Raw genomic sequence first — 16660 nt, forward strand, 5'->3', positions numbered from 1 at the left:
GCTTATCAATTCTGAGATGTGATGGCTGCATTACAAGAGAGCACAAGCTCTCCTGCACATGTATCAGTTAAGAGTGTTGAGACAAACCATTTACCACTGATATGGGTGGTTACAATACATTGCCCCTCTGCTCCTTAATTCAGAGCTAATACAGGAAGTGTTTTACTGGTTAGATCACCTGGTAAAAACAGAGAGAAAAAAACCTTTAAAAAGAAACCGAATGCAACCACCACATCCAGTGATTGGTAATCTGCAATATATTACATTTTTGATTTGGGGTTTAATACAGCTTTATTATGCCTGGAAAATGTTTCTGCTTGACTGAATAAAATCTAATGTCTTATAACCAAATATACATCAAGTATCTAAAAAAAAATTTGGAAAAAAATCTTTCTAAAGAGTTCTTTCTTATATTTTTTATAATATATTTGATGTATTTGTTCCAGGAGTACAAGTTAAATATGTATTAAATTGTTCTGACAAGCCATTGGTATTTAGTAACAGAGTAGAGATCATTCACTTATTAAATGGTCAATTTTCAAAGCAAATGATCACAGACCCTAATAAATAGGATGAAGGTGTGTTCACTTTAAACAACCAATCAAATACTAGAAAAAAATTTAATCTTTTTACATTTCCTTTGCAAATGGATATTTAACCTGAAAACAATTTAACCGTATTTAGTAACATTCACGCCACTTTTCAAAGTGAACATACAAAGTGAACAGCTTCTTCTCGTTTATAAAATCAACTGCATTGCTTTTCTTTGTTTTCTTTTTGTAAATAACTAAAATGCTTACAGCTGTCCATTTTATGTCAGATTAACCATTTGCTGAAATTCAAAATCAGTACTTCTGATAAGAAGTAGGAGTACCCTCTGATTCTATGTCGGTGGAGGGGGACAGACTCAAAAACCAGTACATGTACTAGATACATAGCTAGTATGTAATGAACCCTTACATTTTTCATACAATATTTACACAGCTTTTACCCAAGATTTACACATATTTCTAATAGGATATAATTAGGAAAATGTGTGAATCCTAGTAAAAATTGCACACATATTTAAGTGAGTTGGATTATTTGTTGTGGAAATAACCATCTGAATCAATACACTTTCACCCCCTTCCTGCCCAGACCTATTTTCTGCTTTCAGCACTGTCGCACTTTGAATGAGAATTGGGAATTGCGGTCATGCGGTCATGCAACACTGTACCCATATGACATTTTTAGCATTTTTTGAGACATATAGAGCTTTCTTCTGGTGGTATTTAATCACCACTGGCCTATTTTATTTTTGCTAAACAAATGAAACTGAACATTTTGAAACGCTTTCCTTACAAAATAAAAACCTGAGACCTAAATGAAACAACCTAAAGTTAATTAAGTGCTGAACTGCAACCTTGGGCTGCTTGTGACCCTCTAGGGCTACCTTGGTGATCCACAAATACTTTTCTAAAATATTTCTAAAATATTTCTAAAATATTTTCCTTTTTTTATATGGTAACTTTTTTTGTGATGGATAAACAACTCTGCCTTGATTATTTTCATACAGTGCAGGGAACATATCTACCTGCTGCCTTTTGGATCGGAGATTACACCTAGAGGCCTCTAACGTCCTGCTGCCTAAAGGGTGAAATGGGCAGGTCTTCCTGCTATTGTCACACTATGAGATCCAAAGAAAAGTATTGTAGAAAGTGAAAAAACTGCTGGGACCAACAGTGAGCAAATCGCATGAGCAGGCAATGGGGGTACCAGTACACCAACAATGTACAAAATGCCCCAATACAATAAAGTCATGTTTTAATTATTTGCAATTTTTGGAAAATCATAGTTGGCCACAAAATGGTAATTTGTATTAACACTAAATTACAAAATGACATTGATATAGCAATTACTTATGTTATATCAATATTTTATTCACCTTTTCTAACATGTTACATATTACACCCGTATTCAGGGTTCGCTGCAGCTGTTCTTGTGTCTGCTGTCACAATTAAAAAAAGAAATGGTTGTGCGGGGCTCCGCCCACCCAGCCGCAACATTCATTCACAGAATTCTGTGAAAGAAAATCAACAAGTCCCGACAGCCTTTGCAGCTGTTGGCTTGAAGTTCTCAATGAACTACCAATGTGCTGTTGAGGGCTGTGGGAGTTCATTCTCTCTTCCTGTCTGTGTGTATCTGCTGGCCTATACGAGGTACAAGCAGACAGATATACAGACAGGTCTGCAGGAGTCCTGCATGGCACCCTCAATCTGCTGATCGCAGGTGCAATTCTTTCTAGGCTGCTAGTAAAAAAATAATACATGCACATTTTTTTACATGAAAAAAGATTGCATTTATTCTTTTTTTTTACAAAGGTAAACTTATCCTTTAACAAAAATTAATCTACCCTTTGAATGTAATGTAAAGGGCATGTTCAGTGCAAACATTTGGTGCATTATTATTGTAGTATTTAACTTAAAGTTCAATTGAAGCCTTGGTATTTATTACTGTACCAATAAAGGAAGAAAAATATATTTGAAATATATTTTAAAAATATTCTTTCCAAATATTATGCCATATATTTGAAATACTACAATTTTGACCATATTCAATTTATTTAAAAATATATTTCAATAAATATATATATATATATATATATATATATATATATATATATATATACTGCATGTTGAAATGCATTTTTATTACAAAATATATGAAAATATTTTTTAAAAATACATTTTAAATATACTTTATGTCTTTAGAAATACAAATCTACATTTTTGGAATGCATTTACAAATATATGTAAAAATATATGTTAAAATTACTTTTTTATATGTTAAAAAAACCTGAAGAATATATTTTAAAAAACATAAACGCATTCCAACATGCAGTAATATATATATATATATATATATATATATATATGTTTATTTATATATTGAATATGGCCAAAATTGTAATATTTCAAATATATGGCAATATATTTGGGAAGAATATTTTTAAAATATATTTTTCTTCCATGTGGGTAATGCAGTCATTTGAAACTTCTTTAAAGTATATGTATACCCAAAATATTTTTTTTGAGTATAATTGACATCCTTCCTCAGTGTATACAGTTTTCTTCAGTTGGCTGTTGGGCTTCCTATCAGGTCTGCAGCAGGTGTGTGCATACCTGATAGAGAGCTCAGTGGGCAGCTAAAGGAGTTTTCACAGCGGACTGATAATATTGCTGGTAACTGAAAGGTAACGCCTTAGTGCTGTCATCATAAAACAGTAAGGACAGGATCTCCAGGTAAGAAACGTTGATACATATTTACAAAAATGATTTGCTTAAGAAAACAGTAAAATCAGTCTGTATATGCAGCAAGCATGCTTGTTATACTCACTGTGGAACCTAAGGGGTTAATCCTCTTCATTGTGTAAAAAGACTGTGTGATCCTGCCTTCTCTAATCCTCCCCTAATTCTACTGTCCTCAATCAATCTGCTGATAGTACAGAGCTCTAGGAGTCACTCTGCACATGCTCAGTTTAGTGTGTATGGCTAGAGAGGTTTTTTTTTCCTTTGGTAGGGTGCATGTGATCAGCACTGGGCCAATCAGTGTTGTCTAGACAGAGCGTCAGAGGTCATGCAGCCTCATAGGACAGTCATAGAAGAATGAAAACTCCTCCTACAAGCTTTAACTAGTGCTCAGCCAGAACGCTGCTATATACTGCTGCTGAGAAAAGGTATTTAGCAGTTTATATTTAATAAAATAATTGCATTTCCATGTTGTGTGTACTGTGGGAGACCAGATATAGTGGATGCAGGGTTATGGGTTTAATACTAAACTGTGTAGCCATGAAGTAAGACATACTAAAAATAGATTTTTGGTTTACATACAAGTTAAAATAATTTTTATGTGAGTTTCATATTTTACATGCTTGTACTTCTATGTTATTGTTTTAAATGTAAAGATTTGTTAATATCTGCTGGACAAAAAAAAAATACTTCTGCTCCAAAATATCAACCACAAAGGGAGTGCATTGTTTTATATAAATCAGATGAATAATGGGGCTTATTTTAGTAATAGAGTGCAATCTGTTAGTGGAATGTTCAGTGAGCCGAATTCCCCTCAATCAACCGATTATGTTCAGCTTTTGAATTTCTCTTGCTCTTGATTAGATATTCATGGTAAGCACGGGTTCACTTTATTTACTTTCACTTTGCAAGATCACTTTTAAAAGCACTGACAGCACCCTAGGACAGCTCATTGTGTCTTGGAAAATGTATTGCTGAGAACCTTTAGCTGTATGTATGCTCACAGCGTGTTCAGTAATGTAATATACTTCTACAAAGAAAGAGTAAACCTCAAAACTGTGTAAAGTAATAGAGATACAAAAATAGATCTTGCTTGAGATAGCAAATCTTTATTGGGAAACAAATTAGCCAGATCCAACACTAAAAACTATATCAGTTCACTGAGCAACACAATCACTTTAGAACTATTGGCTTTCACCGAATAACAGAGGAACTATCGTTATCTCGATTATAATATGCAGCTTAAGGTTTCAAGATCTGTCTGATATACTCTATTACTGCTGACCAAAGTTGCTCCCTTTTCAGAGCCTAAGTAAAATATTCCTCAAAGTATAACCTACTTCCATTTTAAAGGAGTGAATTTCAGTTTCAGTAAACACATCTGAAAATCAATAAAATATATCTTCTCTGAGGTGTCTCAAGAGCTTGATATTGATATTATTTTTTTCTTGTCTTTTCAATCATGGTTTCTACAATCATGGCAGTTTCTTCATAACTCTTCACTCTGTCATCAGAAATTTTTTCAATTGATTCCACTACTTCAACTTTTTCATAACTCATAGAGCTTGGAAAATCTCTTCCCCGGAAAGGCCTCAGACTTCTTTCTTCTTTGTTATTATCACTTTGGCCTCTGCTAGGTCTTTGAGTTTTTACGGAATTGGAAGAAGAACCTCCGGATCCATGTTTGTTGTCTGGTCTAGTGACATCTGGTGGCTTCTTTGCTTCCTCTTTATTCTCTGGTTCTTTGGGATCTTGGTCTTTTTTCTCATCGTCTTTCTGTTTTGTCTTGTCATCATCCTCTGCCTCTTTTTCTTTTTTCTCCTCTGAACCATCTTCATCTTCTTCACTTTCTGATGATTCTGAAGGTTCAGGTAATTCTGGAATAGGTAGTACAATGTCATCACCTGGTAAAATTTCAGGTATGATGCTAACAGTTATCCTACCTCCTGCTTGTGGTGTGGAGGAGCAGAAGAAGGGGTCCATGTAGCTAGATTCGCCTGTAACTAGAACATAGCGACCTTTGGTGAAGAAATCCGGAGAAGGCTCTGGTTTCTTGTATCCTCTTATTCTATCTCTTACTATATTACATAGCTTGTCAAATGCTTTACTTATCTGTGCGCCATCTGGTACATCTTCTGGAGATAAATCATGCTCATACCTTTCAGCTTCTTTTTCAGCTTCACCATAAGCAGAATCATCATGCTTCATTTCATATCTCTTGTCTACACTTTCCTGCATTCGCTCTATGCCTTTGTCCTCATTACTAACATCACTTTTATCCATGGACAGCTCTTTTTTCCGTGACATTTTCTTTGGGACACCCTTTTGCCTTGGTTTGGCTGTAGCTATATCTTGTATAGCCAGTGTTATATCTAAAAATCAATAAGGACTCATCAGCAGTTGTTCAAGCATCAACATTTTATATACAAGTCAGAAATTTATGACAAACTTTTAATGCATGCAATATTTTTAAGACAACAATATACTAAAGAAACTCCTACAATGTTCTTGTGACTTATTTGAATTACGTTTGAAGATGAAAGAAAATAACATGCTTCAGATGTGCCTGAAAAGGTTTCTTGCACAAGACACATAAATGTCTGATGTGTCAGAATTATTGTGTCAGCTAAGTAGAAAATATCAAAGAAAATCAAACACCTAACACTGTTGTTCTCATGTAAAACATTTGAATAAAAATAACTTCACATATAGTCAAGCCGAATAAACTGGGATATTTTTATTTTTTTACTTATCCTAAAAGGAGTGTCACTAAAACACAATTACAAAGTATATAGGAACTGACCATTCGAGCACTCAGGCACTGCCCGAGGGCCTGGGGTCAGTAGGGGGCCCCATGAAATGCCCCACCAGGTACCTTTTTTATAGGCTTTTTTGAGTGTGGGCAAGGACACGGGCCCCATGATCCCCTATTGCCCGGGGACCCCATGAGTTGTCAGTCCGCCCGATAGGAACCCTGGTAGAAAATGAAAATACTTCTAGATGTTCTGTGTAACATACTGCTTTACTTTGTTGAAGGACACAGAATGGAGGACACTCAAAACGAACAAGTTCATCTAATCTGACCCTAGCTCTCACGTCTCTGTAGTCACGTGTTTGTGAATTCTCTTACTTAACTTATGGTTGTATTATAATGCATAATTTGCCAGCAACAAAGCCTAGCATGAGCACTCATAAATGAACACACATATCTCTGGTCATGATACTAACCCTCAACAATCTCTGGAGAGTATTTTTAGATCTTATCTACAAAGCAGGGCCAGTTCACACCGCATGCAGTCCTGTGCACTTTTTTCTGCATCAGGAATGCATGGATAGTAGGTTATATGGTTTCCAATGACATAGTTCACATCAGTGCAGTCGGTTTCTGTGTGTTCCAGTTCCAGAAAAAAAAAGAACATGCTGTATCTTTTCTGCATTTTTTACTAGAACGCAGTTAAGCGCATACAAAAAGTACTAAAAATGCACCAGAATGCACGTCTTTATTAGGTTGAAGGGAAAAAAATTAACCGGAATGGATATAAAAAAGCATCAAAATAGAATAAAAAACACACTGGAACGCATCAAAAACGTGTCATAAACACGCATGCAGAAACGCATCCGGAAAGCATCCAGACTGCATTTCTATGATGTGAATCAGCCCTAAATGTGTGTAAACTTTCAACTGATGACATAAAAAACCCTTATGTGGTCCAGAGACAAGAACCATTGGGGTTGAATAACTAGTGTCAAATAGGATGTTCACTTTTTAAAATAATTTTCCCTAGCTTAGTGAATGAGATGGTGCTCTGTTGACTTCCATCATCCAATCACATGCAATCAAAACTACAGTTCTCTTATTTTCCTTGCCCGTGATTGAGTATTCTTTTTAAAGTGAATTTTCACCACATTCACTAAATTGATATTAAAGGTTTTTATTTATTAACCGGTTCCGCGCCATGCTATAGCAGAAATACTGCTACAGATCGGCATGGGTGTGCAAAATCATATATATATACGGGATTTTGTAGTTCTGGGTAGGGGGCTCCTCCATTCGCGGCCTCGGCTGTCAATCACTGGGTCCCGCCCGGTGATTACTCGCTAGCACCCACGGGGGAGAGACATGTGTATAAACAACACAGATGTCTCCCTTGTCAGCTCCTGCACACTGGTTTGTATGACTCTGCAAAGAAGAGCCATACAAAGCAGTATGCTTACAATGAGGCACACACACAGCCAACATAGTGAAACAGCACATAATCCTTTGATCATGCCAGATGTTAACCCCTTCCTGCCCAGTGCCATTAGTACAGTGTCAGTGCTTTTTATCAGCACTGATCACTGTATTGGTGTCTCTGGGGATGTCAGTGAGACCAAGTCAGTTCCCCCCAGTGTCAGAATACCCGCCACAGTCCCGCAGTCCCGCTATAAGTCGCTGATCGCTGCCATAACTAGTAAAAAAGAAAAAAAAATCCAGTATCTATACCACCATTTGTAAACGCTATAACTTTCACATAAACCGATTAATTTACGCATATTGGGATTTTTTTTTAGCAAAGACATGTCGCAGAATACATTTTGGCCTAAATGTATGACTACAATATTGTTTTTTTCTCAAAATTGTCTTTTTTTTTTGTTTATAGTGCAAAAAATAAAAAACACACAGACGATCAAATGCCACAAAAAGAAAGCTCTATTTGTGGGGAAAAAAAGGACAAATTTCATTTGGGTGCAGCGTTGCATGACCGTACAATTGTCAATTAAAGTAACGCAGCACTGTATTGCAAAAAATGGCCTGGTCAGGAAGGGGGATAAATCCTTTGGAGGGCAAGTGGTTAAATAACAAACATCTCATACTTACCTGCTGTGTGCAGTGATTGTGCACAGATCATCTCAATCCTCCTCTTCTTGGGTCTCCTGCTGGAGCTCCTGCCCCCTCCCTCCTGCCAAGTGCCCCCACAGCAAGCAGCTTACTATGGGGGCACCCAAGCAGGCACAGTCCTGAGCCACTGCTCTGCATGTCCATTCACACACAGAGCCGCAGCTCAGTCACGCCCCATCTCAGCTATCACTGCTGTCTCAGCCAAAGAGGAGGGAGAGTCCTGTAGAGCCGAGGCTCTCATGCACATCCCTGGATCGTGATGGGGCTCAGGTAAGTGTTAGGGGGGGAGCTGGGGGGACTGATGCACACTGAAGATTTTTTACCTTCATGTATAGAATGCATGCAGATGAAAAAGCTTAAGCCTTTACAACCGCTTAGACGGAAATTTTAGGAAAATTCATCTGTAAAGTAAGAATTTTTGCAAAGCAAACAGCCTATTTGTAAATACATTTTATTCTGTTCCACTATGCTGCCTGAGCACCTCTCTAACCTTCTCCTACCTTTTAAGACCCTGGCTTTAAGGTGAAGGGGAATTTTTGACTGCTATCATGACCAACTGTTACATATTACAAAGCATTGCCTAACTATAACTGTTTTTTTTAAAGAAATGCTGAATCCCTTTTTTTAATGCTTTACATGATGGTCACATCACCGCAAATCCTCTGTATCCTCATATTGTGCTCCTTAAAAACAACCACACTGTCTTCCAGAGCAGCCTGTATTTCTTCTGTGGGTTTTTCTTTGTATCCTGAACAATTCTTCTGGCAGTTATGGCTGCAATCTTTTTTGGTCTACCTGATGTTGGCTTGGTAGCAAGAGATCCTTGAATTTTCCACTTCTTAATAAGTGATTGAACAGTATTGACTGGCATATTCAAGGCTTTGGATGTCTTTTTATTTCCTTTTCCATCTTTATAAAGTTCCATTACCTTGTTAAGCAGGTCTTTTTGACAGTACTTTTCTGCTCCCCATGGCTCAGTATCTAGCCTGCTCAGTGTATCCACGTGAAAGCTAACAAACTCATTGACTATTTATATACAGACACTAACTGCAATTTAAAAAGTCACAGATGTGTGAAATTAACCTTTAATTGCCATTTTAACCCCTGTGTGTCACCTTGTGTATCTGTACCAAGACCAAACATTCCAGGGTATGTAAACTTGTGATCATGGCCTTTTGGGTGATTTCTGTTATCACTATGATTTAAAAAGGAGTCAAACAACTATATGATAATAAATGGCTTCATATGATCACTATCCTTAAATAAAAGACAGTTTGTTGGCAGGATCAGTCATATTTTCAATATTAATGCCTAAATGTCACCATTTCTGCCAGGGTGTGCAAACGTTTGAGCAAAACTGTACATAAAAACAAAGACACCTATATCCAATATTAACTTTGGAGTGAAGTACACTTTAATGTCTTTAGCGTCCGATTGCTATTAAAGTACCATAAGATAAGGCGCAAAGCATACATCCGTGACACATTTTCTACCTTGCCTTGGAGAAAAGTCCCTGTCTGGGACAAAGAGAGCTAGCACAAAATTGTCCGCCAAAGAACTAACTAAAGCACCCAATACACCTATTTTTCTTGTGCATGTAAAACCATCAACAAAGAAGCCACATTGAAAAATGAAAAATACTGTACCAGCAGTTCAGACACTTTCATATAAAAAGTCCATTGGCATCGCAGTATAACTATTATCATACATAATTTAAGAGATTTTATGAGAAACCTTTAAAAGAAATTTGCTCTTTCTCTCTCCAGGCTAGTGACTTCATTTTGAGTGATTCTTAATAATTTCAGCTTTAAGAGTCAAGAGCAAAACAGCTGTATTTACAACATAATTGCATTTCAGTGGTTTAACTTATAATGAGCATGGCACACTAAGGGGGAGATTTACTAAAATTGGAGAGGGCAAAATCTGGTGCAGCTCTGCATAGAAACCAATCAGCTTCCAGCTTTTATTGTCAAAGCTTAACTGAACAAGCAGAATGTAAGGGAATTCCTGTGAGACGGCTGGCTAATAGAAATTCGCATGAGCATAGCAATCTCCGCAGAATAGTGACCAGACGTGCGCATGCGCACAGAAATGCGCTATCGTGCACAGGCACACGCACGGTGAATATTGGCGCCAGACGGACTATTTAAAGGATGCTTCTGCCTGTGCTTAGTGCTGACTAGTCTCCAGCTGTTTCCCTGTGTCCTGCTGTATTCTTGTATGATCCCCTTGTTGCTGACCCGGCTTGTTCATGACCTGACTTCTGATTGCGCTCCTGCCTTGTTGCTAGTTCCTGATCCTGGCTCTGTTCCTGACTTTAGCTTGCTGATGATTTGGTACTTCGCTGTCCGCCCGTTGATGACCTTGGCTATTCCTGTGACCTTGCTCCTGTCTCCTATCCCAGCTTCCTGTCCTGCTCGAGTGCCCGCCTGGCTGTCTATTATACCAGCTCTGCAAACCATAAACAGTTCCTTCTTCAAGTCAGCTGGGAGATCTGACACGTCACTTATCCTGATCCTGTTGTGCAAGCAGAGTACCCTTTTAACCCAGGTGGGATTCCGAAACATCACTACCACTCCTGAAGCGGTGGTTCGCCAATCTCTTCAGGACTCCAACTGCAAGCTCTTCAGGCAACACCTGCTGGCACTCTTGTTCCCCTGGTCCCTCGGCACCTCTGTTCCACTTCCAGCGGGGTCAGGGCTAGTGACTCAAGTGAGGCCGACCTCGTCATTTCATTCTCCTATCAGGTACGTGACCAGGGGCGGACTGACCATTTGGAAGCTCGGGCACTGCCCGAGGGCCCGGGGTCAGTAGGGGGCCCCGTGAGATGCCCCTGGTACCTTTTTCATAGGCTTTTTTGAGTTTGGGCAAGGACACAGGGGCCCCATGATCCCCTATTTCCCAGGGGCCCCATGATTTGTCAGTCCGCCCCTGTACGTGACACTGAAGTTAGAAGCTGATTGGCTACAATGCACAGCTACACCAGATTTTGCACTCTCCAGGTTTAGTAAATCTACCCCTAAATCTATATTTTATTGGTTGCAGAGACTATGGGGCTAAGGGTGTGAACTCAGATATTACCTTTTCCTCTCGTAGGTGAGATCTGCGAGGATTTGTAGCTCTGCATGAAGAGTGTTATTGGAGTTCCAACTATTGCAGAGTTCAGTCTTATGGACAGAGAAATAAAGAGAAATAATATTTTGTACAGAACATTCTTCACATTTCTTTAATTAAAGTGCAGTTAAACCTAAAACCAACAATCTAAAATATTACAAATTACCAGTTCTTGGTAGTGGTTGCTGCATTCGTTCTTTCAAGCGTCTTTTACTTTATTTTCACCTGGTAATCCTGCAAATTAAATACTTCCTGTCCCCAGGTGACTATGTCACTCCTCCATTGCATCTATGGAGGGAACTGTGGTTGTAACCCTTGGCTGCTCTCCTGATATGAACTACAAACATGTCAGTATCTCTTCACCTCTATTACACTAAGGGCAGAGAAATTGGTAATACACAGAGGATAGTTAGCATGGGAAATATTCTTAGTTCAGCTCAAAGGAATTCACAAAGACACTACATTTCTGGCAAGATCAACAGTTTTTGCTCTGCATTTGCTGAAAATGATCTTAGGTTTAAAAGAGAAAATGAATGCAGCCACCACACTAAGGACGATAATCTGTAACATATTACATTTTTTTTCTTGGGTTAAGATAGGCTAACTTGGATGTTTGTGATCTCGGACAAAATTGCCAAATAACACAATGCCTGTTCGGGTGCCATTAATTTTCAATGGCACCAAAACGCAGTGCGGTTCTGCCACGATTGTAGTTCGATACATTGTACTGGAATAGCGGCAAACCGCATAGCACTACGCTTGTCACTCAAAAGGGAGCAGCAGCTTATTTTGGCAGACAAGCTTTGCACGATGCGGTGTGCCGTGATTGCAGCACAATTTATGGAATGACAATCACTACAGAACATGGCATATGTGTGCAAATGAAACCCCTGTTTTTAACAAGAACTGTGAGACAGGACAAATTGGTTGGTTGCAGGCAGGTTGGTAAGTTGAGCTGGAATTTTTCTTTGTTGTTGTTCCACGTGTCGCCCTTCCATATGCTCCTTGCTGCAAAGGCCCATTAGGTTGGGGTAGTTGCCATTTGTTTGTACATAAAGAACATGGGTGTTTCATTAATTGGGCATCGCAGTTAAAGCAAGAAAACAAACTCCCACAGATCTCTACAGAACTGGAAATTTCTCAAAATAGAAAATACTATTTTTTAAAGAAACAGTAAAGGGCTAAACTTCATATTAATTAAAGTAGAACTATAGGCAAAACTTTTTTTTTCATTTGGGATAGAGCAAGGGAGGCTTATAACCCCTGTCAGATTTTTTTTCGCCATCTGTGTCCCAATGTGGGGATTTCCCTACACTTCCTGTCCTATAGTCAAACAGAAAGTGAGAGGAAATCCTTGTAAATTAATTCCAGGTCATCAGAACTAGTGACCCCATTGGAAGATTTCCCCTCTCTCACTTTTCTGGGGACAACCCAAAATTTTGGATTTTCATTTACTTTCACTTTCAATGATAAAAAAAAAACAGGGTAAATAACGGGGGGCACAGACAGCAATAAAAATTGACAGGTGTTCTAATCCCTCTCCGCTATTTCCAAATCTAAAAAAAAAGTTTTGCCTTTAGTTGTTACTTAATATCTAAATACAAAATTTCTATTTTTTTTAGAATTGGATCTAGTAGGGAAGGATGAAAAACTATATCACGATTTCACTACTGTTATGTCCATGTTAGGAAGGATTTCACTCCCTGTTTGTCTTGATGACCTTTGTCACCTAGACTGAAAGTACAGATAATTCCAAGATTTTACAGTTGTTTCCTAGACAGGTGAGATGAAATCATCCAACGGGACACCTGCTCCAGTAACAGCTGTCTAATCTAGATAGATTTTTGCTCACATTCTGTGGTGTCTCCAGGACTAGAAAGTGAAGGGAAATTTCCCCATCAAAGTACTTTTTTCTCCAGGTTCACAATCTCATCACTTTCACAGTATCTTTGTCTTCAACCACCTATCCCTCCAAGCAGCAAATTATTTCTTGTAGAAACCTTCACCACTTTAACCCTTCACTTCTGTATTCTGCTATTGACCACCTCTATAACAAAATCTCTCCCCTTCCTTGTCCTAACCTGGCCACCTCTATCTACAACAGTTCACTCTCATCCACACTGGACGTACTTGCTCCTCTAACTACACGTAGAATCAGGCCCGACCATTACAACCCTGGCAAACTGACAACACCAGAAATCTCAAGAAACATTGTTGTGCTCTTCAATGACTGTGGCGTAAAGCCAAATCCCTGAAGGACTTCACCGTATAGAAATCTGCCCTCCTAAAATACCATTCCTCCCTCCATTCTACCAAACAAACGTATTTGTCTATCTTAGTAGTACCTTGTCATCCAGTTCATCGGCTCTTCACTACCTTTACCTCTTTGCGTTGTCCCCCACCTCCTTTACCCACTAACTCACTCACAAGAGATTGCCGATTACTTCAAAGACAAGATTGATGCAATACAGGAGACACATCTACTATACAGATATCTTACCCACTTAACATACCTTGTCCAACAGCACAGTCAACACTTTCCTCTTTTGACCCTGCTACTACTGAAGAGGTTACCAAACTGTTCTCAGATGCCCACCTAACCAATTTCCCCCTGGATCCTGTTCCCTCACAAGTACTGAAGTCACCTTCTTCTTCTATCCTATGCTCTCCCACTCACATCTTCAATCTCTCCCTGTCTACTGGCGCCTTCCCCTCCCTCCTATAGCATGCACAGATCACTCCCATACTTAAAAAGCTCTCATTAGACCTCACCAACCTGAATAAATTAAGACCCATCTCCTTGCTCCTATTACCCTCTAAACATCTAGAACTAGCTCCTCCCTCACTGAAAACAAACTTCTTGACCCCCTACAGTCTGATTTTCCCTCGCAACACTCCACAGAAACTGCCCTACTAAAACTCTCTAACAATTTACTAACTGCTCAAACCAATGGCCACTACTCCATACTCTTACTACTAGACCTCTCTGCGGCTTTTGATACTGTTGACCACCTGCTCCTTCTCAATAAACTCCACTGCCTTGGTCTTCGAAAATTCAGCTCTATCTTGTTTCTCCTCTCACCTGTCACATGTGCTCCTTCAGTGTTACCTAGAACTCTGTCTCCTCCTCTCCACTTCCTCTTTCTGTAGGGGTCCCCCAAGGCTCTATCTACACCTCCTCTCTTGGTCACCTGATAACCTCCCATGGCTTCCAATACCACCTTTATGCCAATGACACCCAAATTTATCTCTCTGGAACTCTCTACCTCAATCTGTCTGGCTATCTCCCTACTCTGGCTGCCTTTAGGTGATCCTTGAAAACACATCTCTTCAGTGAAGCCTATCATACCTCCGAATAGACATTTATCACTTCCATACAGGCTCTTTTGAGTAGGGCCCTCTTAATACTCTTGTTTTGATTGTATTGTAGCTGTACTGTCTGCCTTTATTTTGTAAAGCGCAGTGCAAACTGTTGGCGCTATATAAGTCCTGTATAATAATAATAAAAATAATAAAAACTGATGGAGGCGCTAACCATTCCCTACTCAATACAAAAAAAATTCCTTTACTATAATTTAAAGGACAACCCTTTTAAATAATTCAAACACACCCCAGAGAGCAGACTGCCTGGTAAAAGACTTACCTACCTGTTCCAGCAATCTGGGCCAGGGAGTGGCCCTCCCTGGTTTCACACAGAGTGTGAGTGTGTGCGCACACACACTTGCAGCTCAGTTTATTCCCATGACTAAGCCATGCTCATTGCGACCTCCAGCCATCCCTTGGAGAGGACTGAATGACATGGGAATAAATGGGGCAACAGCACACAACATGGCAGGGGCAATTTAGTTGCAAAGCCTGTGTGGAGCTGGACAGAGCCATACAGTGGAGATCACTGGATCATGGTCGAAAGGTACCATAAATAATATAAAAGGCAGGCTTCACTCATGGGCATGAGGGGATGAGTTAATAGACTGCTATTCTGGCACATTTTGCTGGCTGGAAGCTAGAAAGACTGAGAAATTTGAGTGGAGAGTGAAAAACAGTTTTGCTTTTGACTGCCAAAGTGACATTACTGTCACTTATTAAATAGCATTTTTTCCTTTCCTTTCCTTCCTTCAGTCTGCTGATTAAGGGGAGAGGTTAATTGGTCACAGGTGTTACAGGTACTATATACCTTTCTGTAGAGCTTACTCTGAGCTTGCTCATCCTTCAGCTTACCTGTATTTTGCTTGCTGGACCTTTGACTAAGTGGTTATTTGATTAAGTGGAGTTAAAAAACCGGAGTTGAAAACAGGAGATTATAACAGGAATCTACTAACCTGTAAGTGACAGCTGATATTTCCTATTAGTAATATTAATATGGTAATTGGGACAATGAGTGCTAACAGGGTTGAAGGTTTTGAAATCTGATTTCTTTTTATGAGGAGGTGATCAAAACCTTGGACAGAGGGGTAGCAGTGGACGTGGTATACTTGGATTTTGCAAAAACATTTGACACAGTTCCCCACACACATCTAATGTGTAAGGTAAAATCTATGGGCTTGAAAAAATCCATATGTAAATGGTATGGGGAACTGTCTAAAAGATCGTATTTAGAGAGTAGTGTTTAATAATTCATACTCTGAAGGGTCTAGGGTTGTCAGTGGTGTACCCCAAGGTTCAGTGTTGGGACCCTTATTTTTTAATATATTTATAAACAATATAGGGTCTGGGATTATAAATACCATTTCAGTCTTTGCAGATGACACCAAGCTGTGCAGTGGAATAATGTCCTTACAGGATGTCTCCAATTTACAAGTCGACCTCAATGCACTGTGTAATTAGGCAACTATGTGGCAAATGAGGTTTAATGTTGATATATGTAAGGTTATGCACTTGGGAACTAAGAATATGCATGCATCATACATACTAGGGGTGGGTACAACTGGGGGAATCAATGGTGGAGAAGGATCTGGGAGTTCTGGAAGATCACAAGCTTAATAATGGCATGCAATGATAAGCTGCGGTTTCTAAAGTGAGGAAAATCCTCTCTTGTATTAAAAGAGGTATAGACTCCGGAGAGAGAGATATCATTTCCCCCCTGTACAAATCATTAGTAAGACCTCATCTGGAATTTGCAGTTCAGTTTTGGACACCAATTCACAAAAAGAACTTTGGGGAACTGGAGAAAGTACAGAGAAGGGCATCCAAACTGATAAGAGGCATGGAGGAGCTCAGCTATGAGGACAGATTAGAGGAACTGAATTTATTCTCTCTTGAGAAGAGGAGATTAAGGGGGGATATGATCAACATGTATAAATACATCAGTGGTTCATATAGTGAACTCGGTGTAGTTATTCACCCTGAGGTCATCACAGAGGACAAGGGGGCACTCTTTACA

General features: G+C 39.1%; 1 protein-coding gene across 2 annotated transcripts in view; it reads right to left on the reverse strand.

Moving 5' to 3' along the window:
* Positions 1–4376: 4376 nt before the first annotated feature.
* Positions 4377–16660, reverse strand: part of BFSP1 (beaded filament structural protein 1) — a 48319-nt gene continuing 36035 nt past the window's right edge. For both annotated transcript variants that reach the window (XM_089686915.1, XM_089686304.1), the window contains 2 exons: positions 11248–11333; positions 4377–5659 (listed from right to left, as the gene is read on the reverse strand). In XM_089686915.1, the coding sequence (XP_089543041.1) occupies positions 4725–5659; positions 11248–11333 (1021 nt within the window). In that variant the 3' untranslated portion in view covers positions 4377–4724. The remainder of the gene's footprint in view (positions 5660–11247; positions 11334–16660) is intronic.

Source organism: Staurois parvus, unplaced genomic scaffold (assembly GCF_062004578.1).
Source record: "Staurois parvus isolate SC_StPar_1 unplaced genomic scaffold, SC_StPar_1.0 ptg000001l, whole genome shotgun sequence".
Lineage (NCBI taxonomy): Eukaryota > Metazoa > Chordata > Amphibia > Anura > Ranidae > Staurois > Staurois parvus.